General features: G+C 58.1%; 11 protein-coding genes across 11 annotated transcripts; 6 read left to right on the top strand and 5 right to left on the bottom strand.

Moving 5' to 3' along the window:
• Positions 1 to 124: 124 nt before the first annotated feature.
• ACA1_063270 (uncharacterized protein) lies at positions 125 to 1,198 on the bottom strand (the record flags this gene model as incomplete). The annotated part of the gene is made up of 4 exons (XM_004339528.1): positions 125 to 289; positions 379 to 875; positions 940 to 1,005; positions 1,126 to 1,198. The coding sequence occupies 4 exons, from the start codon at positions 1,196 to 1,198 to the stop codon at positions 125 to 127; spliced, it is 801 nt and encodes a 266-aa protein (XP_004339576.1).
• Positions 1,199 to 1,520: 322 nt separating this feature from the next.
• Positions 1,521 to 5,326, bottom strand: ACA1_063260 (short chain dehydrogenase/reductase family oxidoreductase; the record flags this gene model as incomplete). The annotated part of the gene is made up of 17 exons (XM_004339526.1): positions 1,521 to 1,707; positions 1,773 to 1,855; positions 1,915 to 2,004; positions 2,073 to 2,171; positions 2,256 to 2,300; positions 2,382 to 2,470; positions 2,566 to 3,120; positions 3,210 to 3,301; positions 3,412 to 3,491; positions 3,587 to 4,120; positions 4,222 to 4,308; positions 4,379 to 4,511; positions 4,608 to 4,685; positions 4,779 to 4,852; positions 4,933 to 4,989; positions 5,020 to 5,118; positions 5,270 to 5,326. 17 exons carry the CDS (start codon positions 5,324 to 5,326, stop codon positions 1,521 to 1,523), a joined length of 2,439 nt encoding a protein of 812 aa, XP_004339574.1.
• On the top strand, positions 5,256 to 6,084 carry ACA1_063250 (MYND finger domain containing protein; the record flags this gene model as incomplete). Its single annotated transcript, XM_004339527.1, has 2 exons — positions 5,256 to 5,524; positions 5,664 to 6,084. 2 exons carry the CDS (start codon positions 5,256 to 5,258, stop codon positions 6,082 to 6,084), a joined length of 690 nt encoding a protein of 229 aa, XP_004339575.1.
• Positions 6,085 to 6,407: 323 nt separating this feature from the next.
• ACA1_063240 (cellulase (glycosyl hydrolase family 5) subfamily protein) lies at positions 6,408 to 8,085 on the top strand (the record flags this gene model as incomplete). Its single annotated transcript, XM_004339525.1, has 8 exons — positions 6,408 to 6,456; positions 6,522 to 6,685; positions 6,756 to 6,821; positions 6,896 to 7,165; positions 7,221 to 7,336; positions 7,392 to 7,508; positions 7,575 to 7,656; positions 7,732 to 8,085. The coding sequence occupies 8 exons, from the start codon at positions 6,408 to 6,410 to the stop codon at positions 8,083 to 8,085; spliced, it is 1,218 nt and encodes a 405-aa protein (XP_004339573.1).
• Positions 8,086 to 8,572: 487 nt separating this feature from the next.
• Positions 8,573 to 9,552, top strand: ACA1_063230 (flagellar associated protein; the record flags this gene model as incomplete). The annotated part of the gene is made up of 5 exons (XM_004339524.1): positions 8,573 to 8,724; positions 8,822 to 8,917; positions 9,010 to 9,120; positions 9,215 to 9,319; positions 9,414 to 9,552. The coding sequence occupies 5 exons, from the start codon at positions 8,573 to 8,575 to the stop codon at positions 9,550 to 9,552; spliced, it is 603 nt and encodes a 200-aa protein (XP_004339572.1).
• Positions 9,553 to 9,638: 86 nt separating this feature from the next.
• ACA1_063220 (trypsin domain containing protein) lies at positions 9,639 to 12,297 on the bottom strand (the record flags this gene model as incomplete). The annotated part of the gene is made up of 12 exons (XM_004339523.1): positions 9,639 to 9,818; positions 9,963 to 10,059; positions 10,126 to 10,181; positions 10,269 to 10,542; positions 10,624 to 10,784; positions 10,873 to 10,970; positions 11,045 to 11,137; positions 11,223 to 11,257; positions 11,450 to 11,603; positions 11,699 to 11,796; positions 11,893 to 11,991; positions 12,068 to 12,297. The coding sequence occupies 12 exons, from the start codon at positions 12,295 to 12,297 to the stop codon at positions 9,639 to 9,641; spliced, it is 1,575 nt and encodes a 524-aa protein (XP_004339571.1).
• A 274-nt stretch (positions 12,298 to 12,571) lies between these two features.
• ACA1_063210 (TBC domain containing protein) lies at positions 12,572 to 18,291 on the top strand (the record flags this gene model as incomplete). Its single annotated transcript, XM_004339522.1, has 16 exons — positions 12,572 to 13,214; positions 13,292 to 13,473; positions 13,589 to 14,014; positions 14,182 to 14,271; positions 14,604 to 14,697; positions 14,760 to 14,834; positions 14,929 to 15,050; positions 15,127 to 15,249; positions 15,321 to 15,423; positions 15,502 to 15,659; positions 15,757 to 15,933; positions 16,022 to 16,159; positions 16,491 to 16,856; positions 16,935 to 17,011; positions 17,094 to 17,419; positions 17,477 to 18,291. The coding sequence occupies 16 exons, from the start codon at positions 12,572 to 12,574 to the stop codon at positions 18,289 to 18,291; spliced, it is 3,915 nt and encodes a 1,304-aa protein (XP_004339570.1).
• A 113-nt stretch (positions 18,292 to 18,404) lies between these two features.
• Positions 18,405 to 19,445, bottom strand: ACA1_063200 (uncharacterized protein; the record flags this gene model as incomplete). The annotated part of the gene is made up of 1 exon (XM_004339521.1): positions 18,405 to 19,445. The coding sequence occupies one exon, from the start codon at positions 19,443 to 19,445 to the stop codon at positions 18,405 to 18,407; it is 1,041 nt and encodes a 346-aa protein (XP_004339569.1).
• Positions 19,446 to 19,907: 462 nt separating this feature from the next.
• On the top strand, positions 19,908 to 21,216 carry ACA1_063190 (START domain containing protein; the record flags this gene model as incomplete). Its single annotated transcript, XM_004339520.1, has 7 exons — positions 19,908 to 19,983; positions 20,162 to 20,261; positions 20,415 to 20,508; positions 20,606 to 20,667; positions 20,743 to 20,821; positions 20,934 to 21,003; positions 21,080 to 21,216. The coding sequence occupies 7 exons, from the start codon at positions 19,908 to 19,910 to the stop codon at positions 21,214 to 21,216; spliced, it is 618 nt and encodes a 205-aa protein (XP_004339568.1).
• Positions 21,217 to 21,402: 186 nt separating this feature from the next.
• On the bottom strand, positions 21,403 to 22,165 carry ACA1_063180 (zinc finger, C3HC4 type (RING finger) domain containing protein; the record flags this gene model as incomplete). Its single annotated transcript, XM_004339519.1, has 4 exons — positions 21,403 to 21,570; positions 21,676 to 21,860; positions 21,903 to 21,973; positions 22,074 to 22,165. The coding sequence occupies 4 exons, from the start codon at positions 22,163 to 22,165 to the stop codon at positions 21,403 to 21,405; spliced, it is 516 nt and encodes a 171-aa protein (XP_004339567.1).
• A 214-nt stretch (positions 22,166 to 22,379) lies between these two features.
• Positions 22,380 to 23,338, top strand: ACA1_063170 (uncharacterized protein; the record flags this gene model as incomplete). Its single annotated transcript, XM_004339518.1, has 5 exons — positions 22,380 to 22,529; positions 22,595 to 22,666; positions 22,730 to 22,831; positions 22,943 to 23,065; positions 23,186 to 23,338. 5 exons carry the CDS (start codon positions 22,380 to 22,382, stop codon positions 23,336 to 23,338), a joined length of 600 nt encoding a protein of 199 aa, XP_004339566.1.
• Between the last annotated feature and the right edge of the window lie 632 nt (positions 23,339 to 23,970).

The following is a 23,970-nucleotide window of genomic DNA, read 5'->3' as shown; positions in this document are numbered from 1 at the left end:
CTCACACACACCTCTGTACACACACTCCACCACTTGATCATCATCATTACCACCGATGACGACGTTGGGTGGTTCGTTCGGCCTGAGTGTCTGCTCTGCGTTTGGGGGGCTGGTGATCCGATCATCAGTTCTCGGCCTTGTCCTCCTCCTCCTCGGTCGTCGTAGCGGCACCGAGCGAATCCGTCACGGGGCTGTCAGCGACGGCTAAGACGCTCTCCTGGCCCGCCTCGGCGAGCGTTCCGTTGTTCTGTCCCACATGCAGCGCCACTTCCTCCACAATGCCGGCGATCTGTGTGCGGTGGTGCAGTACTGGGTGAGCACAACATCAAAAAGAATCATCAGAGAAAGAGAGAGAGAGAGAGAGAGATGAGTGCGTACGGCGAGGCCCTCGAGCTTCTTCTGCTTCTTCCTCTCCTTCTTCTCGGCCTTCTCCCTCTCCTTCCTCTCCTTCTTGGCCTTCTTCCTGAGCTCCTTCTCCTCCTTGGTCTCGTCCTTGTACTTCTCCTCCTTCTTCTCGTCCTCCTCGTCCTCGTCGGCGGTCTCAGCGACCGGCTCGGCCGCAGCGTCTCCTGTGTTATCGACGGCGGCGGCGGCGGCGGCGAGCTTCTCCTTCTCCTCGCGCTCCTTCTTGAGCTTCTTCTTCTCCTCCTTCTCGAGCTTCTTCTTCAGCTTCTCGTCGTCCTTGTACTTCTTCTTATCCTTCTTCTTGTCCTTCTTCTCCTTCTTGTAGGACTTGACGTTGTCGTCATCGTCGTCATCGTCGTCGTCAGCGGCAGCGGCGTCTTGATTCGTGGCGGCCTCCTCATCAGCTTCGTCATCTTCCTTCTTGTCATCTGTCGTCGTCGTCGCGGTAACAGTCTCAGTCTCCTGCTTCACTGTAAATCGATACAAGGTTGGCATTTGTGTCCAATGGGCTGAAGATGAATGGGGGGGGCTTACCGGCCGCGTCATCGTTCGCGGAAAGAACAACGGTGGCGGTGCCTTCCTGCACTGCCTCGTCGACATCTGCAGGGAATGGATTGAATGGAAGAGAAATTGCGTGAGCTTGGGGGGGGGGCAATGCTTGGTTTCTTGGCCTACAAAATTAAGAAGTGATGTTGAGGGGGGGGGCAAGTGGGAGCGTACCGACGGCGAGAGTGGCGGTCGCGCACAAGGCCAGGACAAGAAGGCCGAGAGCGAGCATCAGATTACGCTTCATGTGGTGTTGATGTTGTGAAACCAAATTGATTGTAGTGTCTTGACGTGGCTTGTACGGTGAAATGGGGTGCGGATGATTAGTGTTGGCTGCGGTTGTTGCCGATCTGATCTTGGTCCGTTTTTTTATTACCGTCACGGCCAGCGCATGTGGCAGCCCGTCATTGGGCCGTTTCGGGCCAGCCACGGAACCGCATTCCTTCCGCGCATTCCGAATTTTCTGCATTCCTCATTCACACAGAACCACAAACCACATTGACAAGCCCCTTGGCCTGGGTGCGTGGCGCGCCGGGGTCGAGCTGCTCTGGTCACGTCTCACAGAAGGGCTACCAGGCCGAAGGTCGGTAGTCCTTGAGAAACTTGCCAAAGTAGAGCTTGCCCTCGTTCAGCCGCGCGAACACCGGGTCGAGTATCCTGGCGGCGCCGTCCACCTCATCGATGGGATTTCTGAACACTTGGCCGTACTTGTTGGCAATGCGCTGTGATCGGTAGACCGGGTTCATGTCCGAGATCCTGTTGGTGATGCGGACATGAGCAAGTTCTGCAAACTCCCGGGACGCGTTCGTGTGTGTGTGTACCAGCCAGTGTCGACTGCATTCATCCAGATGCGATCTCGTGCGTAGTAGGCGGCAGCTGTGCGCGTCATCATGTTGAGACTGGCCTACAATGCAAACCGTGTGAGAAGCAGCCGCAACCAATGAGCGAGCTTCGGGCGCATACCTTGGCCATGTTCGTGTGTGGGTGTGCAGTCGTCTTCTTGTGATAGAACTCGCCCTCAACAGACGAAACGTTGACGATGAACTTGTCGGCCTGTCCGTTACGGTCAGCAATCATCAACCACTTAAAAATCAACTTAAAACGGACAACATCGAGCGCACGTTTGGCGACAGGTTGAGCAGAGGGCGCAGAAGCGAGTTGATGGTGTAGGGCGCCAACGCGTTGATGACGTGCACTTCAGCCAATTCGACCGTGGAGACCTGCATAACACCACCGACGGAGTTCGCGTTAGGCCTGGCCCTTCATTCTTTATGGCCATCAACAATATTCAGCGGCTGCAGTACCTGGTCGAGCTGGAGCACCCACGAATTCGCATGCCGAAGGTCCACCTGGAACACCATGCATGGTGTCAGCCATGATTGAGGTAAAAGAATGACAGCAATGCACACATGTCACGGAGAAGGGGGTACCTGCTGGCCGTGCTCGTCGTACCGGCCGGGAGGGAAGAGCTTGGGGTCTTTCTTCTCGTCACCCTTAGCCACGGCCAGCTGCGTCAACACTGGGGTCGCCCACACCACACGCACGGCAACGCAGGACAGAGGAGGGTGAGACCGCGGCGTCATACGGAATGAAATGTGTAGAATGCGGCCGTACCAGCGGAGATGTTGGGCAGGGCCGAGGCGGGGTTGGGTGGCTGATCGGTCGTCACGGGCCTGCCGCCGGCCGCCTCCATCTCGTTCCCCTTTGCCTCGGCCGCTTGGGCGTGCTTCTCCTCCGCCACCAGGCCAGCGGCTGCTTCCTGGTCGTCGACGGGCTCCTCGACCACGGGCGCGACAGGAGGTTGCGCGGGCGGCGCGAGGGCGGGGCTGGGTCCGGTCGTCAACTCAAACAGGCCCGTGGTGCTCGACGACGACGAAGAGAAGAGGGGCAGGAGGTAGTCGTTGCCCCAGGGCTTGACCGGTAGCCCTTCCGGCTGCAGGACGTGCCGGATGGGTTCGGGCAGCGAAGCCACGTTGACCGACTCGGCGGTGATCAGGTGCTCGTAGTAGGCGGGCGGCCTGCGAATGGTCTGCGCGGCGTTGTTGATGATGATGTCCAGGTGCGAGTAGGCCTTCTTCACGAAGCGGCAGAACTGCTCCACGGCCTGGAGGTAGCGCATGTCCAGGCCGTACACGTGCAGCCGCGAGTGCCACTCGCCAAAGTCCGCAACTGTGCGCGCGCGCGGGTTGGCGGCAAAGGCCAAAATGTGTGAAGCGACTGTCGACCTGCACGACTCGTGTAAAGAAAAGCAAACGTACGTTTGGAGAAGCGAAGCGCTGCGTCGTGCGGGAAGCGGGTGGTGACGATCACCGTAGCGCCAGCACGGAGCAATATGACGGCAGTCTCAAACCTGAAGCACGCCAGACACGACGCACATGTGGGCGAGAAGGATTAGAGTCAGTGAATGGATGAGTGTGGCGATGCCTGCACAGGTGCGCCGGGGCGAGTGTATGTGAGTACCCAATCTTCACCCGGCCGCCGGTTACGAGCGCGATGTAGCCCTTGAGGTCCGCCGTGGCGACCCGCTTGTTCCAGTTCAACTGCGCGCAGGCCGGGCACAACTGGGACGCAAAACAGAGTAAACAGGTGAGAGACCATTCACACTTCAAGCATTGATTGAGAATTCCATGCATACCCTATCGTAGAAATGGTGCAGCTTGTGGTAGGTGGCCTTGCAGATGTAGCACTCCTCCGGCTGATGCAGCACCGACTCTTCGTCTTCGTCGGAGAGCGATGCTTCGCCCTTCGTCTTCGGTCCCCTGTGCTCCTCCTCCTCCTTTGCTTCGGCATTCGCCGTTGCATGGTGGCTCTCATCATCCATCCTATCGCTTTCGATCTCCTTCCTTCGTTCTTCGTTCTCTGTTCCCCGCGCTTCGTTCTTGGCCCGCTTCTGCACCTCTTCTCTCGAAGGAGGCGAGGGCGGCTCGGCAGGCTTGGCAGCAGTCGCTGACTTGCGCTCGGCAGTCTGTTTCGTCGTCTGCGCACCCAGCGTGCCCTTCTTGTTCTTGCCCTTGCTCTTGCCCTTGCTCGCGTCGTTGGACTTGTTTGCTTGCTGCTCGACAGCGCCCTGCTGCTGCTGCTGCTGTTGGTTCTTCCGCTTCCGCTTCAGGTTGATCCTCTCGGAGTTATACCGCGTGGCCACACGCTCGGCCGGGATGGTCACCACTCCCTTGTTGACCGAACGAAATGGGTTCGTGGTGAGCACATCACCCCAGCTTTATTTGTGTGGTGTTGTGTGTGTGTGTGCGTGTGTGTGTGTGTGTGTGGTACCAGAGAAAGCGGGTCGACCGGAGGCAGCGCCAAGGCTGTCTGCACATCGGCCCCGATAGCTCCTGCTGCGGCTGAACCCTTGAGCATCTACAAAAGTTGGAAGGAATGCATTGGAATTCCAAGAACGGAGGAGTCGGTCATAGCGGCGGGCGAGTACCAGCTGTGGGGGCGAAGCGGCGCCCTCCATCAGGCGCTCCATCCTGCGCAGCTTGTCCTCGCGCATCTTCGTCTTGGCCAGCCGCTTCTGATCCTCCAGCGCTTCGTGCTTTCTCCGCTCCTTGCGCGCAATCCTGGTGGCCGAGCCCGCACCCCACACACACGTGTACGACGTTAGCAGGTGGCCCGTTTGCTTCGCAAGTTCACCGGACGTCGTAGGAGGAGCGCACTTCCGGGCTTTGTTGTGGTTGTACTCCTCGGGCGAGAGACCCTTGAAGTAGCGCTTGCTGATGCCCTCAACAAAGATGCTGCCAAGCCATTGAATAGTGAGTTGTGCCCGATTGGTGACACACGCATCACTACACATAACATGAAAACATGAAAACATGAACACGACGTACATTCCTGCGCTCCGTAGAGGACGATACTCTTTCTGCTGCAGCAGGTCCAGCTTCGCCCGGAAGGCGTGCAACACCTGTGGGGAAATACAACATATATGCTCGATTAAATATCATTTCATTTTTATTTTTGTTGATTGCAAAATGAACAACGAACCTTGAGGCAAGCGTTGAGGTCGTCGTCGGTGAAGCCCCGCTCTGCGTCCACCTCCTCCTGCGAACGTGCCGGCGGAGCTGCAGGTACCGTCGGTGCTTTGCAGCTGTCGGCCAGCCCTGGCAGCTGCTCAGCAGCCGCTGTTGATTCCGGCGGGGGTGCGGGCGGAGGATCTGCGTCCACCTCCATCTTCAGTTGCGCGCGACAAGAAAGTAAGGTTTCACAGAATACGATGTTGTTAAAATGTTAATTATGGCAAAAAATGAGAAATAAAATACAAAATTATAAAAACAAAATAAAAGGCTTTTGAGAAACAAATCCCAAAGATGAGCAAACGCACCTTGTACTCAACATGGACGCGCTTTACGTCGCTGGACGAGAAGAAGCAGGACTGCATGGCTTACATCAATAGCTATGGACCCTACATCAGCATGCACGCCTGGGAGAGCGTGCTCAAGCACAGGCGAGGGCCGGGGGCGGGCCGCGGCTTCGTTGTTGTTGATCTCTCGACCGAACGCGACAGATCCTCTGATCCAAAGGAGGAGAGCGAGACGCGGATGGCGTTCATCCCCATCAACCAGTTCGTTGATCACGGGTACGTCGCCATTCGATTTTTCACAAGCACTCTCAGATTTTTATTTTATTGTTTTTTATTTTCTTCATTTTATTCGCCCAACGTAGAGGAACCGTATGAACCGAGGGGTGGATGGTTGAATGGATTGCGGATGGCGCAGGTGGATCATGGGCAACGAGAACCTGCTCAACCTGGTGCGCACATACGATCCGCAGTCGACCTACGTGTGCCTCTTCACCGACGGGTTCGAGTACACCGAGACTGGTCAGGAGCTGCCCGTACTCCTCCTCTCCATCGACGAGCAGACCAAGCGCGAAGTCGAGTCCATGCTCAAGAAGGCCGGCGTCGACCTGGACAGCACCGCCGCCAGCACCAAAGAGGAGAAGAAGGCCGAGCCCGTGGTAGTCGACGACGGCACGCCCAAGTGTGCTGCGTGTGGCCGCAAGGAGGAGAGCGAACAGGACAAGTTCCCCGTGTGCGGTCGGTGCCGCCAGGCCAAGGTCGCCCGTCCAGCCAAGTACTGCTCGCGCGAGTGCCAGCAGAAGGACTGGCCCAACCACAAGCGTGTCTGCAGCAAGTAAGTGAATGGAAGAAAAGAAAGAAGAAGACGAGGACGATAAAGCCCATCATCCTCGTCGTGTTTCTTTCTTCACCACCCACGGCCCACCTAGTAAACCGCACTTTCTTAGTGCGTGTGCGGCACCAGGTGCAACAATTAAGTCCATCGAGCCAATGGGATGAGCACAGGGCTCAAGTACAAGGCGAGGATCTCCGCGACGCCGCAAGCACCTCCCCATTGGCCGAATTGTTGTTGCTCCAACCTGGCCCACCTACACGACAGCCCTGCTGGGAGGATCGCCAAAGCCCCATTTTCCAGCCAGTTATGCCCTCCTCTCGCCACACCATGCGGACCACTCTCATCCTGTGCGTCCTCTTGATCCTTGCCTTGTCCGGTACCTCTTCACCCCACGTGTGTCGTGTCGTGCGGCCTGACAGGATTCTAATCCCAACCCTGCAGGCGCCACGGGCCAGAAGTACTTTGGGGTGAACCAGCCGGGCCTCGCATTCAGTTCGAGCAAGCTCCCGGGCACCGCGTGGAAAGACTACCCGCTCGTGGGCACCCCCTCGCTCGACTACTTCTCCCTCAAGGGCATGAACACCGTCCGCGTCGGAGTGCTCTGGGTGCGCCCCGACCTGTTTCCAATGCTCCCAGCCACTGCTTACCGACTTGAGTTGTTGTCGACCACACCAGGAGCGTCTTCAGCCCGTGCTCAACGGTGGCAATGGCCCCTTCGATCAGACCTACGTCGGTCAATTGGTACTTGCGCCCCTCTTCTCTACAGAAAGCTCTGACTTTGAGTGCTCATTCAAATTCCAATGGACGATGAGAAGAACACGACGGTCAACTACATCACCAAGGTCAAGCTCCAGTACGTGCTGCTGGACGTCCACAACTACTTCCGCTACCGCGGCCAGCTCATCGGATCGGCCAACGTCTCCTACACGGCCTTCACCAAGTTCTGGTCGAAGCTGGCCTCGCTCTACGTCGACAACCCGAAGATCATCTTCGGCACCATGAACGAACCCAACGGCGTCTCAGCCCTCATGACCCTCACCGCCGCCAACGCCGCCATTGCGGGCATCCGTGCGTCGGGCGCCAAGGTACGCATCTGCAGCCAGAGTTCCATCTTTGTTTAGGCTCCGGTGCTGAGCGCAGGCGCACCAGCAATTGATTACGATCAGCGGGAGCGGTTGGTCGTCGGCAGAGTCATGGATGGGGAGCAACAGCAACACGATGGCGCCGTCCAACATCACCGACCCGCTGAACAACTGGTGCGAGACACCATGCCCTGATCTCAACCACCATCTTCTCAGTATCAATCTCTAGGTACTACGAGATGCACCAGTACTTTGATGGCGCTGGGGGCACCACCGTGTGCAATCCCGTCTGGAACGTTCAGGGCAAGCTCGGACCGGTCACCACGTGGGCTCGCACTAACAAAGCGTACGATCGTCGTTCGTCACCAGCTTCTCCTTCTCATATCTGCGCGCCTCACGTTGCCACACGCAGTAAGATCTTCTTGGGCGAGTTTGGCCTCAACGACTCCGATCAGTGCTTGGCTCTCCTGGAGACGCTCATGACCTTCCTCAAGGTACGAACCTGTTGAGCCAGCTGGTGGGGTTGGGGGTGGTGCTGATCTGAGCATCGTCTCACTAATCGCGCACAGAACAACACGGACGTGTGGCACGGATGGACGTGGTGGTCGGCCGGGTCGTGGTGGCCGGCGGACTACGTGAACCTGATTGAGCCCAACGCCGATGGGACCGACCGCAACCGGATCATGTCCACCCTCCGGAAGTACTTCCCCAGCGTGGCGCCCAGCCGCTCGCCCTCGCGCAGCCCGACCAGGACTCCCAGCCCTACGAGGTCGCCCTCGCGCACGCCGTCGACCACACCCACGCGCAGCCCGACCAGGACGCCCAGCCCTACGAGATCGCCCTCGCGCACGCCGTCGACCACACCCACGCGCAGCCCGACCAGAACGCCCAGTCCGAGCCGGACCGCCTCCCCGAGAGTGTAGCGTGTCGCTTGGTGGCTGGGCAATGTTTCACTGAATGTCAGTTTTATGTGCAATTCTAGCTGCATTCTGGAGCGTGCCCACAAGTACGGAAGGAAGGAACAAGTGGTAGAAGAAAAGAGGCCTGGAGGCAGCAGCCTTGAGTGGGGTTGGTGCCAATGTTGACGGGTTTCATCGAATTGATTCTCTCATGTAAACAAAACAAAATACAAAAAGCAAGATAAAAAAATCAGAAAACGGTCGAAAAACAGCAAAAAAAACATAAAACCTCCATAAAGACCAAAAACAACGGAAAACACAAAAAACCCCAACAGCCTACGACGCAACCACCACCCTTTTGCTGTTGTGTTGCGCTTGCGCCGGATAACGGCAAGGACCTGTTCACTCGGAGCATGGCCACAAACCGGCGAGAGCATTTTGCTTTTCTTTTTATTCCTTTGCTTTTGCCAAAAGGAAAACAAAAAAATAAGAGCGCTACCGAAAGCAAAGGATGAGAAGGGCGGTGAGGCTGAATGCTTTTGCCTTCAGGCAGTTCGACGACCCGGCCTTTTCGGGCACCAAGCTGATGGGCTTCGACAAGCAGGCATTTGAAGATCACATTAACCAACTCTTCAACATGGGCAGTGCCACCCTGGTGGATGGGTACCTCCAATCTTGGCTGCACCTGCACCGCACACTTGCACCTCATCGCTGTCGTCACTGCAACTGTATTTTCCTCACTCATCTTGTGCCATCACAGCTACGCTCCATTTTGCAAACATCTCTTCGTGCCCAACTTCACGGGAGCCAAAGTGGGTGCCGTCACCATCACCGACTCGAACAAGCACCTCCTCCGGTATCCTCTCCTCTCTCTCCGCCATCCTCGAGCCCACGCCCAGAGTGCAGAGCTTGACAGGGCCGCTGGGTGGTGCAAACCCGGCACCACAGGTCGGGCTACGTGGCACGGCGAGCGTCAGAACTGCCCGTGCTGACTCGGTGGTTCGAGGCCAAGGACGTGGAGGTGCCCACGGCCAAGTATCTCGACATTATCCTCTACTCGTATGAACCGCCTCACATCCTGCATCTGCCGGCTCTTGCTCTTACCACTCGTTCGTTCGTTCATTCACTCCTTCATGCTTCTCGCGCACCCCAGACGAGCGCAGATCGAGGAAGAGGACGCGGCGCTGCCCTCCGACCAGAAGGAGGCGGCCAAGGACTACGAATGGGGCATCGTCTCCGTAAAAGCCCAGGATGAAGAGTGCGTGAGCCCAGGACCAAGTGCCACCACCGCCTTCAATCCTGGAAGATCGAATGCCACTCACCACCGGGTGTGAATACTGTGTGTGTCCCAGTTACGAGACGCCGATGACCCCCATCACGGCCATGCGCAACTCGCTGGGGCGGGAGGAAGGCGGCAGCGGGGCGCCGCTGGATCGCGAGGCCTACCTCAAAGCCGTCGCCTACTGGGACACCCACGCCGCTGTGCAGTAGTGTCCTACGCTGATGGTGACGAACACGACAAAGGCTTTCATTATGGTTAGAAGTCGATGGCGCACGGAGGTTGCAGCCAGTGCCGCTCAGGCCTGCGGCGACGATGGTGGTGGCGATGATGGCGGCGCGGCGAGGAGGTCGGCGGATCGGTCCTGCTGTATCTTGTAGACGCGGAGGATGCGCTCCTTGGCCTCCTCTGCAGTTTTGTGCTTGGGCGCGGGCAGCACCACCACCCCGTTCTCGCTCGTCACGAGCGTGATGATCTCCTGTATGGCCGCACAACACGCAGCGTGAGCTCGATCCGTCAGGTGCTTCGCGCTTGATGTGTGCGATAGCGGTGCGTGCGCCGCGATGGGAGCGCAAGAGGTGAGTTGGTGCCGTGCCTGGTCGGCGGGGGTGCTGTCGATCACGTCGACAAGGTGCTGCAGGTTGCGGATGGGCACGCCGTTGCACGATGTCACGCTGGAGTTGGTGTAGGCCCCGTCGTCGTCATAACCCACATTGATTCTGGCCAGCGCGACGAATCAGTCAGCCCCACCCCCAGATGATGACGACAAAGGAGAGAAGGAGTACCTGTCCGCCAAGATCTTCGTGAGGACAACCACTTGTGTGCGATCCTTCTCCGGGATCTAGACGCAGAGAGACAGATCAGTAACGTTAATTTTCTATTATTATTATTTATCAACAAAATAAATTATTAGGAAGAGAAGTGGTACCCCGCACTCGTAGAAGTGGACGTATTCTTTGGGGGCGTTCTTGCGCCAGTTGGACCAGGTGGTGAGGTAGTCCTTGCTCAGCGGCTGGAAGAGCAGCCCGCAGTAGAGGAAATACGACGGCGGCACGTCGTAGGTGGGCGTGGGCACGAGCATGGTCAGCGGCAGGAGCGGGAACTTGACCGACTGCAGCGCGTAGCCGGCGCTCTTCCGGCGGACGAGCAGTGATATCTCATCGCCCACATGACGCGAGTGGAGCAGAATACCGTACCACGTCCTGCAGTGACATGCCAGCCAAAGCGCGTGATGATTGTGAGTCGCGTGCGACGTGCGCGTGCGTATTGTGCATGCGATGTACCTGTATTTGTGTTTGGATGTGGGGTTGATCTTGAGGGAGACGGTGCCGTTGTTAAAGACCTTCACGCCATCGATCTCCAGAATGACGTCACCCGCCTCGATGTGTCCGTACGCCGAGTTGCCGTACATGACCTTAGTCACCAGCACCCCGCTCTCCTTCCCCTGATGCGGTGCCACACGAAACAGCAAGAAGTGGTTGAGGCTCTTCCTCAGAGCTCTTGCTCGAGGGGATGGGTGCCATAGCCAGTACCTGCATACCGAGGCTCTGTCGGAGAAGCGGGTTTAAAATGCCTTGAATGACTACGCCCAGTGCTGGGAAGCCCTGGTACTTGACACCGTCCTCCTGTGCTGGTGGTCCGAAAATTGAGAGGGGGAAGGCGGAATGCGTAGGCCGAGATTGAGGAAAGCGCCGGGGGACCAACCTCGCCTCACGCCCTCGAGGAAGTGATGGATGACCAACGTGGGCACGACCTCGCCGACGTTGTCGATGTTGTCCATCCCCTGAAACGCCAGCCCTGTTTTTGGTGGTCGCACAGAGGTGAGCGTTGCGTGCCCCGTGTGTGCGATATCACGTGTCTGCGCACATCGTGCTGCCCTTACCTACGATCTTGCCGTCTTTGATGCACGGACCGCCACTGCAATAATAAATAATAATAGTGAGTGTGAATGCAGGGAGAAAAGAGGGCCTCGCCGTGGCGCGCGTGCCTGTTGCCTGCATTCACGGCTGCGTCGACTGTGATACTGAGTAGCCTACGTTCGGCGTGATGATAGTCCTGTAGTAGTCGCGGCAATGAGGAACATCAGGACACGCCAGTGACAAACCCAACCAAACCAGGACTGTGCGAGGGAGCAAGACCTGGATTTCAATGCGGGAGACGACGCCCTCGGAAATGCTGATCTCATCGCCGCCCACGGGGAACCCGCACACGTACACCTGGTCCCTCAAGTCCGGCAGCTCACCCATCTCCAGCGGAGTGATATCTGTGTGGCCGAGGATTATAAGCGCTGAGCCACAATGCGCACGACACGACACGACACGACACGACACGCACTACCAACACACCAGGGAGTGTGACCTGCGAACAAGCTGGGGTCCTCGGGTTCGAGCAAGGCGAGATCGCACTCATGGCTAACGAAGAGGACCTTGGCTTGGTGCTTGTCTGGAATGCCGCACCTGTGGTTCGTTCAACGTTGGCCGAGAAATGAAAGCATTGTGAGCAGGCCAACAAGCCGTGCGTGCACAGCGGCAGACATGGACCGAGGCACGCACCGCTGGATCTGGCAGAAGGTTTGGTTGGCGACAACGTGGGCCACCGTGAGAATTCTGCCGCCAGCGATGACCACGCCCGAGCCACTCGCGGTCTGGATGCTGTGCAAATGGACAAGGATTTTGGGCTGAATCAAAATGCAGATTTTGTTGGGGTCATTGTCGTGTGGGGCTTTACCTGAGGGCTTGCCAGGGACAGTCGTGGTCCCATGCCTGGGTGGTGGCAAACACTTTAACGATGGCAGTCTTGTGGGCAAGGATATGCTTGTTGGGCGAATCGTCCTCATCTTCCTCTTCCTCTTCCACTTTCTCCTCCGTTGCACCTGCCTGCATCTCCTCCTCTTTTTCTTCCACGTTCTCGACCTTGGCGATTGCCGCCACGTCTTCAGTTGGTGCTGCGTTCTCCATCTCTTCACAATTTAATAATAAAAATTAAAAACTGCATTTTCGGCCCAGAATGCTAATTAGAATTCCAGGAATGCTGCTCCTGTGGGCACGGCCAGAGGTGCAGTAGTAGCCAATCCGCATTCAGTCATTCCTGCACTTCACCAGATTTACGCATTCCGCACATTGTTCAGGCTGCAAGACTTCACCCCCCCCCCAATGAGCAGACGAAGCTCGAGTTGGACCGAACGTAGGGGAAAGAAGAACTTGAGGACCTACAGAGAAAAGGTGGTCCGGCATGTGGGTCCTGCTGCCGGTCCAGTCGATGCTACTCTGGACGACATTGGAAGAAAATGAATTCTTCGCGCTCCAGGAGCACAAGGCCGCTCATACAGTGCTCCAGGGCGTCATGAACTCGTTTCGTACGACCCTCGGGGGCGAGAAGAATCCCTACCTCTACCGAATCATTCTCAAATCGCGCGATAATCATTATGATGGAGATGGAGGAATTCATCAGCAGCATCCTTCAGAACTCGCCGTTGGAGATGAGGAAGAGGATCAGCTGCGACCGCTAGCCGCAGCGGTAGTGGCTGTGGGCGACAAGGAGGACGAGGTGCGCCAGCACTGGAAGTACCTCGAAGAACAGATCACGCAGCAGCTGGGCCTGTTCGACCAGGCCTTGCGCGCAGAGGAGCGCGAGCTGCGGCGCTTCCTGCACACCAAGCTTGCCGGGCTGGCGCTCAAGCAGCGCGAGCAGCAGCGCAAAGAGAAGGACGACCTCATCCTGCTGGCCAACGGCATCCGGCCCAACCCTGAGGGCCTCTCGCGCGACAAGCACTTCCGCAACCTCCACCGCGCCACCAAGGTCCTCCAGGCCTCCAAGCAGGCCCCGTGGCATCAGTACTTCGCCGAGCTGGCCCGCCACGAAGAGCTCACCCTCTGTACGCACTACTACACAACACTCGCGCTTTTAACGTCGCCCTAACCGCACCCGCACCACCGCACACGCCGCACGCAGGTTGTCGTTGCATTTTGCTGCGACGGTCGGAGCGGAAAGGAAGACTGTTCGTGTCGGGTCGCCACGTGTGCTTCTATGGCCGGGGCACCAAGCTCATCATTCCCTGGGTTGAGGTCTCCTCGCTCGCGCGCACAGCTGCCGAAAATGGCTCTGCTATCTACCTGGCCACCAGCGGCGGAGAGGTGAGTCACGCGTGCGGCTGTGTGTGTGTGTTGTTGTTGTGTGTGTGTGTGTGTGTGTGTCGTGGGGTGGGAGACACGTATCGAAACTACACCTGCTCACTACCACATATCCCAGTTCATATTCACGCTAAGGGACCGAGACCAAACGCTGATGATGATGAAGGAGATTTGGCATATGACGTTGGACAACATGGCGCGCAAGGTGACGGCCGACTTCGATATCGACGGTCCATCATACACCAACGCCTCCGTCTCACGTTCGGCACTGCCATCGCCGTCGATCCCCGTCGGACCGTCACCGCGGTTCTCGGGACCCGTCTCGCCACGATTCTCGTCGCCGCCGTCGCCGCTCATCACCGTCGCGATGACGCTCACGTCGCAGACGCGCTCGCTCACCAAGGAGATGCTGCAGACCAAGATCGAGCGCGACCTTCACCGCAAGCTCTTCCGCCTATCCACTGACGAGAACCTCATTAACCGTATGGTCGCATTGCCCCCTCGGGTGGTTGAAAAGCTAATGGCGCAAGTGTGGGGTTACAGAGTACCAGGCCACGGTGTGGATGACATCATTCTACCATCAAGGATCCCTTTCTATCACACCCAATTTTGCTTGCTTTCATTCGGAGAATCATGACGAGGTAATCGCACACCACACTCACAGAGAGATTTGAGCTCAACTCTTCCTAACGCGCTCTGTGTTGTGTTTAGGTCTTCACGGTCGTCATCAACTTTCGGGACGTGCAGGACGTGAAGCTAGTCGATGGCAGGCTCATACTCATACAAACATTGAAGAACAAGGTACGATGATCTCTCTACCTCTCCATAGTGCGCGGCACGGGTTCGGTGCGTCGTTGAACTACTCGGAGTGACGATGCCGCGTTTGCTCTTCAGTTCTCGTTCTCGTTCTTGGCGCGAAGGAAACACGCCTACGAGCTGCTCCATTCAACGTGGTCCAGCAACCGGTGGCTCGTGTCTCAAGAGTCCCTCCCGCATCCGCCGCCGCTTCCCCCTTTCGCCAACAAGTACTGCGCTAGATCTCTCTCGGCATCATTCGTGCGTGTGTGAGTGCATGCCCGCGGGGGCTGGTAAGAGTGACCTTGGCGTTGGCCAGCTTTGTGGGGCCAGGTCAGTCGACGCTCAACAACTGGGAACAGTTCCGACCAGACTACCGGGAACGCATGAAGAAGCAAAAGGAGACCTGGGACCAGTACATAAACAAGAACGGTACGACTGCTGGCCTGGCTGTGGGTAGTGTGAGCGCCCGACTTGACAGCGCCACACAACAGGATGGGGCGGAGAGATGATACAAACAAGCCACCTCACTGAGCTGGTCGCTGGCGGCATTCCCGACGAATATCGAGGTACGGTCACCGCTGTGTACGCGTGTTTCGTATGGCTCGTCAGGCTCGCTGTGAGCGCCCTATTCGCTCATGCGACGGTGGTATCCTCGGACAGGAATGTTATGGCAGCGATTCCTGGGGTCAATCTACTGCTTCAACTGTAAGCGAGGCGAGTACCAAAACATTCTCAAAATCTTTCACGGCAAACAGTCGCTGGCCATCTCGGAGATCGCACGAGTACGCCACACACATCACAAAACGCGAATTCAAGAAGGCTCGGCGGCGAATTACTAAACGCAGCGCAACCCAACAGGATGTGCACAGATCGTTCCCGGACCATCCCTATTTTCAGACCAAAGCTGGAAGAGACGCGCTGCAGCGAGTTCTCACCGCATACTCGTGGCGGAATCAAATTATTGGCTACTGCCAGTCGATGGTTCGTACTTCAACACGACACACACACACGCACAGCCTTGTACGATGCTAACAACTTGTGTGCGGCGCCAGAACATAATTTGTGCACTGCTGCTGCTGTACATGGGCGAGGAGGAGGCCTTCTGGATGTTGCGCATGCTGTGCGAGGAGTATCTCCCACAGTACTGGACACCGGGTACCTTCCCCTTTCTCACTGCGGCACTGTATCAGATCGGCTCAATGTGCCTTGGTCGCCCGGCCACCGGCCATCCAGACATGATCGGTTCGATCACGGACCAGCACGTGTTCGAGGATCTGGTAGAGGAGCATCTGCCCGAGATCGACGCCCACCTCTCCAGCATCGACCTCCCGCTGGCCCTCGTCAGCTTCCCCTGGTTCGTGTGCCTGTTCATCGGCTACGTGCCCATGGAGGTATGCAATGCAACGTCACGTAGCTACTTGTGCGGTGGTGAGTGTGTGTCGTGTCGTGTCGTGTGCGCGTGGTGTTAAAATTTGCGTGCGTTTGCAGGTGGGACTGCGGATACTCGATCACTTCTTCTACGAGGGCTACGAAACCACGTTTCTGTTCAAAGTCGCGTTGGCCGTGCTCAAGCTCCAGCAGGACGAGCTCCTGGACCAGGTGGATGGCTTCCACGTGTGTAACGTGCTTAAGCGACCATCTGTCGATTGCGAAGTTCTGCTCTCCGTACGCGTACCCCGAAGTCGCCCTCTTCTACTGGAGCGCTGCCCTCTCAAACTCTTCAACTCTTTGTGCACTGTGATTTGTGGTGTAGACTGCACGGAACGACTTTGGCGGCATCACGCGGGAGAAGGTGGAGGAGCTGCGGGACCATCACCGCTCGCAGATCCTCAAGGAGATGGAGGAGAACAAGGCCAAGGAGAACAGCGCCGCCTACTCTGCGCCGGCGCTCGTCGGCGGCTCGTCGTCGACCCCTTCCTCTCCCGCCACCTCCCCGCCGACTCGCTCACGCTCCTCCTCCGGGCTTCGGTCGGGCCTGTCGGCCTCGAGTCCCGACATCAGCCGCAGCTACTCGCCTCCCAAGCGAGAGATCACCCTGGCCGACATCATGACCCCGCCTCCACCAAGTAATTACCTCCCCTTGCTGACTTCTTTTTTATAGATTTATACATTACTTATTTATCCATTTACTTTTATTGTTTGATTTTTCAATTTTTTAATGTAAAATTGAATGTATTGTTGCAGGCAACGCGACAGAGCCGGCCCTTCCACGCCAACGCCAGGTACGCGGGTCGACGGCGCCGATGTTGCCGCGGAGCCAGCTGCGGTCGGCCGACTCCTCGCCCGTGCCGTCCAACCCCGACTCGCTCGCCAACTCTCCCGTGACGCCGTTCCGCTTCGAGCGCGACCTCGGCGGTAGCGGCGGCACTGGGAGCAGCACGACCGCGCCAGCGGCGGCGAGCCGGTCGTTCCGGCTGCCGGATTCCGACGTAGCCGACTCCGCAGTTGTAGCGGCCGCCGCCGTATCGCCCCCTCGGCCGGACTTCGTGCCCAAGCTGGTGCTGGGTCGGCTGGAGGCCGAGCGAGGCACCGAGGCTGCAGGCGACAACCAGCGCCGGCCTCTGGTCAACGAGCTGTCGTTGGAGCAGGTACTAGACCATCGCACACGCACCACCGCACACACCGCACACGCACCTAGCGTCTGACCCCTGTTTTGAACATCACAGATTTTGGAGGAGCAGACGGAGCTTCCGCTCGCCAAGCCCGGCGGTCCTCAACTGGCCAGCGTTATGTTCCGGAAGAGGTGCGAAGACCCCACACCCACCCACCCTATTCTCGGTTGGTCCACTCATCTCATGTGTGCTATCGATCAATCAATGCGACAGGAGCTTCTCGTCGACGGAGGTGGGCGAGGCAGCGCAGCCGCCATGGCAGCAGCTGATGAAGTCACGCCTCGGCCAAGCCGACAGCAGACCCGAGAAATCGGCGGACGCTGCCGGGAGTTCGCACAAGGGCTCCGGGCACAGCACTGCTAAGGCCAGCGGCAGCGGCGAAGAGGAGCTGCCGGCGCCGCTTAGTCCGGTGCTGACCAGGCAGCGATCGTCCTCGTCCGCCGACATGGTCCTCTCACCCAAGCGACAGGCATGTAACTCGCAGCACATTCTCGATGTCCTCACCGTGGCCCAGCAGGTGGGCTCCAAGGCCATCATCGGTACGCTCTTGACACACGCACCACCGCACACGCGGTTTGCTGACGGCACGGGCGCAGATGACCGGACGAAGGCGGTGGATATGGTGCGTCAGCTGCGGATCAGCGAGATCCACCAGCTCAGGGACTCGATGAAGCGGGTGCGCGTGGCCCGGGCGCGCCTCTCCAAGGGCTCCGTTACCCACCGCGAGCTCCGCCGGATGGCCACCGACGGTGGCAGCCTCCTGTCCCAGATCGCCACCGCGAAGGCGGCGGCCGCAGCCGCGGCTCCGGCCCCGCGCACGCCGCCGGCCCGGCTCGCCCACCGGCCGAGCATCACCGCAAGCGAATCCGCGGCTACCACAATCACTGCCGACAGCGGCACGCCTCTCACGCGCAGCGACGTCGGGACCCGGCCGGCTCCTTGCGAGCGCGAGGCCAATAGCGACGACGAGGGGAACGGCGGCAACGACGAGACAACGGCCGCAGAGGAGCAGAAGGTGCGCCTGGCGGAGGCCGGGGTCAAGGGCGTCGTGGAGGAGGGCGAAGGCGAAGAGGAGACCGACATCGACGATGGCGAGCAAGAAGAGGAGGACGACGAAGAAGAAGAAGAGGTGAGCGACCAGGTCGATAGCACCAACCTGCACTACGTCCAGAACTTCCTGCTGCGGCGCCGCAACACGGAGCACAACCTGTTCTCCCTCACGCGGCGGCTCAAGGGGTCGGCCACGGCGACTTCGGACCCGGCGCTGCCTCTGCAGCTGCGGCGTCACCCGTCGGCCGTAGTACTGCACGAGTACGACGACGCGCGGGCCAAACAGGCCAAGAGCTCGAGCGACGAGGAAGACGAGGACGAAGAAGAGGAAGAGGAAGCCTCAAGCGACGACTCGGACTGAGCAAAACGAGTACTTTTTATCGGCGCGTGTACACCAACGAACCAAACAAACAATCACTCAAACATGTATGTAACTTTGTATTCTGTTGTTTTGTTTTTGTTGTTCTTTGTCATTTACATGAAGAAACGGAAGGGGAGGAGGGAGGAGGCGGCCGAGCTGGTGCCGCACAGGCCCGAGGTGCGCTGGACCGAGACCACCGTCCAGCCCCAGGCGCTGATGTCCACCGACGCGGTGAGGCTGGAGCTGACCGGGTAGGTCACCACCTCGTACTCGTTGTCGGCGTAGGTGAAGGTCGCGGCCACGGCCTGGCCGTACCAGTCGGCGCCGTTCTGGGTCTTGGCATGCCGCGCGGCGGCGCCCACGAGGCCGGCCGAGGCCGTCGCCTCAGCCACGCCCGTCACGCCCGCGCCGTTCTGCATGAGCAGCACGCCGTCGGCGTTGACCACGAAGACGACGCCCTGGGCCGCGTTGAACAGCGGGCACTTGGCGCTCGTGAGGGCCACCTCGCTCAGCACATCGAGGGTGATGTCGGCGCCGGCGATCACCTGGAGGTCGCGCGTCCTCGGGGTGGAGATGCACTGGCGCGAGGCCGTCACGCGCAGGCTGTTGAGCGAGAACCGATAGGGGGTGGCCGTCACGTAGGAGCCGGACGTCGAGTTGAGCGCGCCCTGGTACCAGATGCGCGACGTGGGCACATACTCCTGGACGGCGTTGAGCTCCCCGGTCAGCTGGCCGAACTCATCGAGGAAGTAGGACACGCGCTGGGTCGCGTTGGTCATGTAGTAGCCGATGCCGCTGTTGCTGGTGATGTTGACCCGCGCCACGGCCACGAAGCCGTCGGTGGGCGTCCCATAATAGGACTCGAAGAAGGCCGCGTCTTCCGATTGGAGCAGCGGGAAGCCGTGGTTGGGGCCGAAGGCGTTGAAGGCGTCGGTGCCCATGTCGCCGTTGGCCAGCAGAACGCCGTTTTTCGAGAGGGTGCACACGTAGTCGTTGTTGAGGCTGAGGCGGGTCAGCGACGCGGCCAAGATCTGGGCGAAGCAGTCGACGATGCCCTGCGAGTTGGCCGTGGGCGCGGCCGAGACCGAGCTGGTGGTGCAGCTGGCGGCCACGAGGAGGAGGACGAGGCACACGAAGGCTCCGGAGGTGGTCATGGCTTGGCTTGGGTTGTGTGTTTGTGGTGGGTTTGTGATGAGATGGTTGTGTTCGCGGAGGTGTGTTTGATTCTATGAGGGACAGATTGAAGTGAAGTTGTCGGTCATTGGCTTCGGAGATGGGGAGAGAAATAAGATAAAGTAGAGAAACAGCCGTCATTGGCAGGAGGGGAGCGAATGCAGAAGAAATGGACTCGGAGTGACCGGGAGGACACCATACGGAGCGCTCCCATCGAATGAACTCATTTGCACGGAGTTCGTTTATCCCCCTCTCTGGTAGGCCTGCGGCCAACACCGCCGGCGTGGCCAAACGCGTGACGGACGCCCACTCCGGTCTGGAGGTGCACGATTTGCGCACAATTGCCGAAGAGGCGATTGGTCGGAAGGCCTAAGGCGGACCGCAAAAGGCACACAAAACGCAGAGGGAGAAAAACAGCTTTTAGCCACACCTAAACACACAACATGACTGACTTGTCCGCCTACGCTGCTGCCGCCGAGAAGGCTTTCGAGCAGACCAAGCAGCTTCTTTCGGACAACGGTGCGTCCCATCTGAACTCGTCAACCCAACCGATGCTTCTTTTCCATCGCTTTATTTGAGTTCATTTTCGTTACTCCCCGGGTGCTCCGAGCTTGGTGCGTTGTGTCGATTTGATTGAAATCAATTTTATTCTTTTTATTTATATTTATATTCTTTTTGATGCTTACACCATCTTCAGGATGGACCCCGAGGAAGCAGGGCGAAGGGTGCACCCTCGAGGAGAGGGAGCTACCGGGCGAGCCCATCAAGGCCTTTAAGGTCGAGGGCATCATCAACCGGTTCGCCCCTTTTCCTCTTCTCTTTTGTCGCCGCTTTCGTTCGCTTTTGCACGCGTGCACCGGAGCCTTCATCCAGAGCAACCAAAACAAACACAATATTTATTTTTTCTTTTCTAAATAATAGTAAAATAATAATAATAATAATAATAACAGGCCCGCGAAAGAGTGCGGCGACAAGCTGTGGAACTTCCGTCAGACCGAGTGGCAAAAGATGGACTCCGACTGCGAGCTGTTCAACGTCGTAGAGGTACCACTCCGATCGCGGTCCTCCTCTCGCACTGCCCCGGTGCTCATGCCTCCCACTCCTTGCTGTTGTCGTCGTCGTCGTTTGCGTTGTTACGCAGGAGGGCGACGACCTGCGGCTGGTGTACCAGCTCAACAAGATCCCCTGGCCCCTCTGGCAGCGGTACACGACTCACCGCGGACCTATCATTTTCATTTTCATTTTTTACAATCTGAATTATTTTTCCCCTGTGCGCAGTGATGTGAGCGTGTTGTGGCGACGCAGCGAGGAGGACGGCGTCTTCTACTTCGTGGCCACCTCCATCGACAACCCCAAGGTTGGTTCTTTTTCGTTGGGCTTCGTCCCCGCCTTCGCGAAGATGTTGCTCTTGCCGAGAGCGGTGTGCAGACAAACTAACGCCTCACGACCATGATGATGGTGGTGACCAGGTGCCCGAGTACAAGGATAAGTACGTGCGTGCCACGCTCACATTCTCGCTGATCGCCTTCGCTCCCGAGGGTACCGTTCTCCCGCTGCCCGCGCTGTGCATCGGCGGTAGATGTCTGATTGCGTGGTCATATCTATGTGTGTGCAGGTGACAACAAGACCAAGATCACGCGTGTCATTCACGTGAACCCGGCGGGCAACATCCCCGCGGCCTTCGTCAACGCGTCCGCCGACCGGATGCTCCAGTTGCCCGGCAAGATGGAGAAGGTCTTCGGCGAGATGTAAACACCCCACCAAACGCGTGCCTCACGTCACAGACGACGATCGTCAAAGTCAGATGAACGAGCGAGTGCACATGAACTGCACCACTCTTGAACATAGCGGCAGTAGCGAACGGGTATGGGTCGTGTCTCTTCGAAGAAGCGAGCTATTCGGGGCTTATGTACAAATGGCTGGCTGGTGGGTAAGGCCTCAGAGGAACATGTGGTTGTAGGAGCTGCTGCCTGCGTTCGACGAGCGGTCGTTGTCACCACCGTCCTCGTCGTCCCACGGGTTGAGCGGACCCCGGCCTCGCTTGTTGTCCTCGTAGTCGGCGTCGAGCGTGGGCAGCTCGAAACGACACATCGGACACGTGCAGTTCTACGCGACACGCACCGCACACGACACACGACACACACGAGGCAACACGACACCAGCGTGGTGAGACACGTAGACACGACACGATAAGAGCGCGGGATGTTGCACCTTGTTCAGCCAGGGCAAGAGGCACATGTCGTGGAAGATGTGCTTGCAAGGCATCTTCTTCGCGTCCTGCTTCAGCTTGAAGTCCTCTGTGGTGAGTGTTGTGTGGAGGAAGTGGTCAATGACGATTCGAGAGAACAGACCGCGACGCTCAAACCTCTCGGAGGAGGAGGCAGGCGAGGAGGTACCTGTGCAGATGGCGCATTGGGTGACGCCCTTGTCGAGGAGACGCTGGTCGATTTCCACGTCCTCCAGCTCGCTGATGGCCAGCTGCGACGCTGGTGGCTTGTCCGTTCTCGGGCTGTTGTTGTATTTAAAATATAAAGATAAAAGTAAATAAATAATAAATCATAAATATCATTGCAACTGGAACTGGGGCAAGTGTGGCGGGAGAACTGTACAAGGGCATGCCGCCAGGTCCGGCGCCCATCATCTGAAAGATGCGCATCATGTTGGCAAGCATCTCGGCATTTGGCTGCGTGTTGTCTCCCATGTTGGAATCACTCATCGTGGGTTCGTGTGCAAGCTGTTTAGTGTTTGTAGGCGTTTGGAAGATCTGTCCTCTCTACCTGTGACGTGGTGAGGGTCGGCCAACGACTCCGCCCACGCAAAGTCTTGTTGGCCTCATTTCCTTTTTGTTTGTCCTGGCCAAGAAACAGGGAAAAGAGAGTCTAAATTAAAATCAAACATTAAAACATTAAAATCAGATGGCCGACCAGCAACAGCAGGCGAAAGGCAAGGGGGCGAAGGAAGTGGCTGAGGTCTACGTGGACCCGTTCGAACGGGACGAGCAGCTCAACAAATTTGCTGCCGATTATGCCAGGTACATAGAGATGCCCGAAAGGGCCAAAGCTGAGGTACACCTGGCAAACATTCTTATACTTTTTACATTACGCATTACGTCTCACCCCTTCCCGGGTAGATGCAATCGATCGAACGAACAATTGAGTCGATGCTCACCCGGCTGGCAGAGCTCGATGCGCTGGTCAACACGGTACGCCACCGCCACCTCCACCTATGCTGCTGGCATCTCCTCCTGTCTCATCTGGAGGGACAGACGAGCCCAGAGATCAACGCAACGGCAGACGCCGTGCTGCCGCTGCTGGCCGTGAAAACGAAACAGTTGGAGGCCATCTTCTACATGATAGAGAAGCTCGAGGTTCTCGCCCTCTCCCTCTTGCGCTTTGCGCTCGCCCTTTGCGGGTCGAAACTCACCCGTGCCTTCGTCTGTGTGCCGCCACACGCCACCTCTCGCCGCGCCAACGCACAGACCTTCGTGCAGGCTGTAAATAACTCGGTGGTGCAGATGGAGGAGAGCGTGGACGAGAGCGAGCGACTGTTCAGCGAGGTGAACCCCACCTCGATCACCAAGGCCCTGGGATTCTTCAAGTGGGTATGTTGAGAGCCGGACCTCCCTTCTTCCTCTGTATGTCCACGCGTTCTTTACAGCAACAGCACGTCATCCGTTCTCATCGCTTTTCGCCCTGCGGTGCGTTGGTGTGTCCCTGTGCAGCGTCCCACTGCGGTGGCACGCGAGCAGCACAAGGTGATGCCGCCGTGGAAGCCGGTGCCCATCGTAGACAGCGACGAGCTGCTTGCGCTCAAGACCAACCTCAACGCTCAGTTCAATGACATCGCCGCCGGGTCCATGTACGCGCTGGAGTGAACGCAGCGCGCGCGAGTTCTCTTCGGTCCAAGCCTCCCGAACATTCGTCCTTCCCTGTACAGCGTGACTCTTGAGTGGAGGTGAGTGCTCCTCACGTGCACTTGAGCTCTCCTCGAGATCCTTCAACAACACGCCGAGCTCTAGCGACTAGCTTGATTGCTCCCGCTAGCATCAAAGAGAGAACAACGAGCCGTACTCAAGCGGAATCTAGGCCTGACTCTTTGCTTCGTCTCCGTCGCTTTGCTGTCGTCTTTCGTGTTCTTGCGGGGAAGCAACCACTGTGCGAACGAATGCCAAAGTTCATCCGAATTTCGGAACAAACACGAATTCCCGGTGCTTTGTCCCGAATTCGATGAAATTGGCGGGTCGGCGAATAGCGATGAATGGCGTGATCTGCTGCTACGCAACTCCTTTCGTCTCCCGTGCACCCGCGGCTCCTCCTTTTCCTTTCCCCCGATCCGAGGCTCCGCTGCTGCCCGATGCCACGGCTTCTGGCATTTCGTGCGACCGCGGGCATGGCACGGTGTCGCGGTGGGTTGGCAGACAGTGCGAGGAACAGTGGCGGGGCGGTGTAAGCCACATAAACTGACTGGAAAACCGGTTGGTTCGCCGTCTAAGCCCACTCCCGACCA

Source organism: Acanthamoeba castellanii (genome assembly GCF_000313135.1).
Source record: "Acanthamoeba castellanii str. Neff unplaced genomic scaffold scf7180000084599, whole genome shotgun sequence".
Taxonomy (NCBI): Eukaryota; Discosea; order Longamoebia; family Acanthamoebidae; genus Acanthamoeba; species Acanthamoeba castellanii.
Note: the sequence above shows the minus strand (reverse complement) of the source record. Positions and strands in the feature narration are given on the sequence as shown.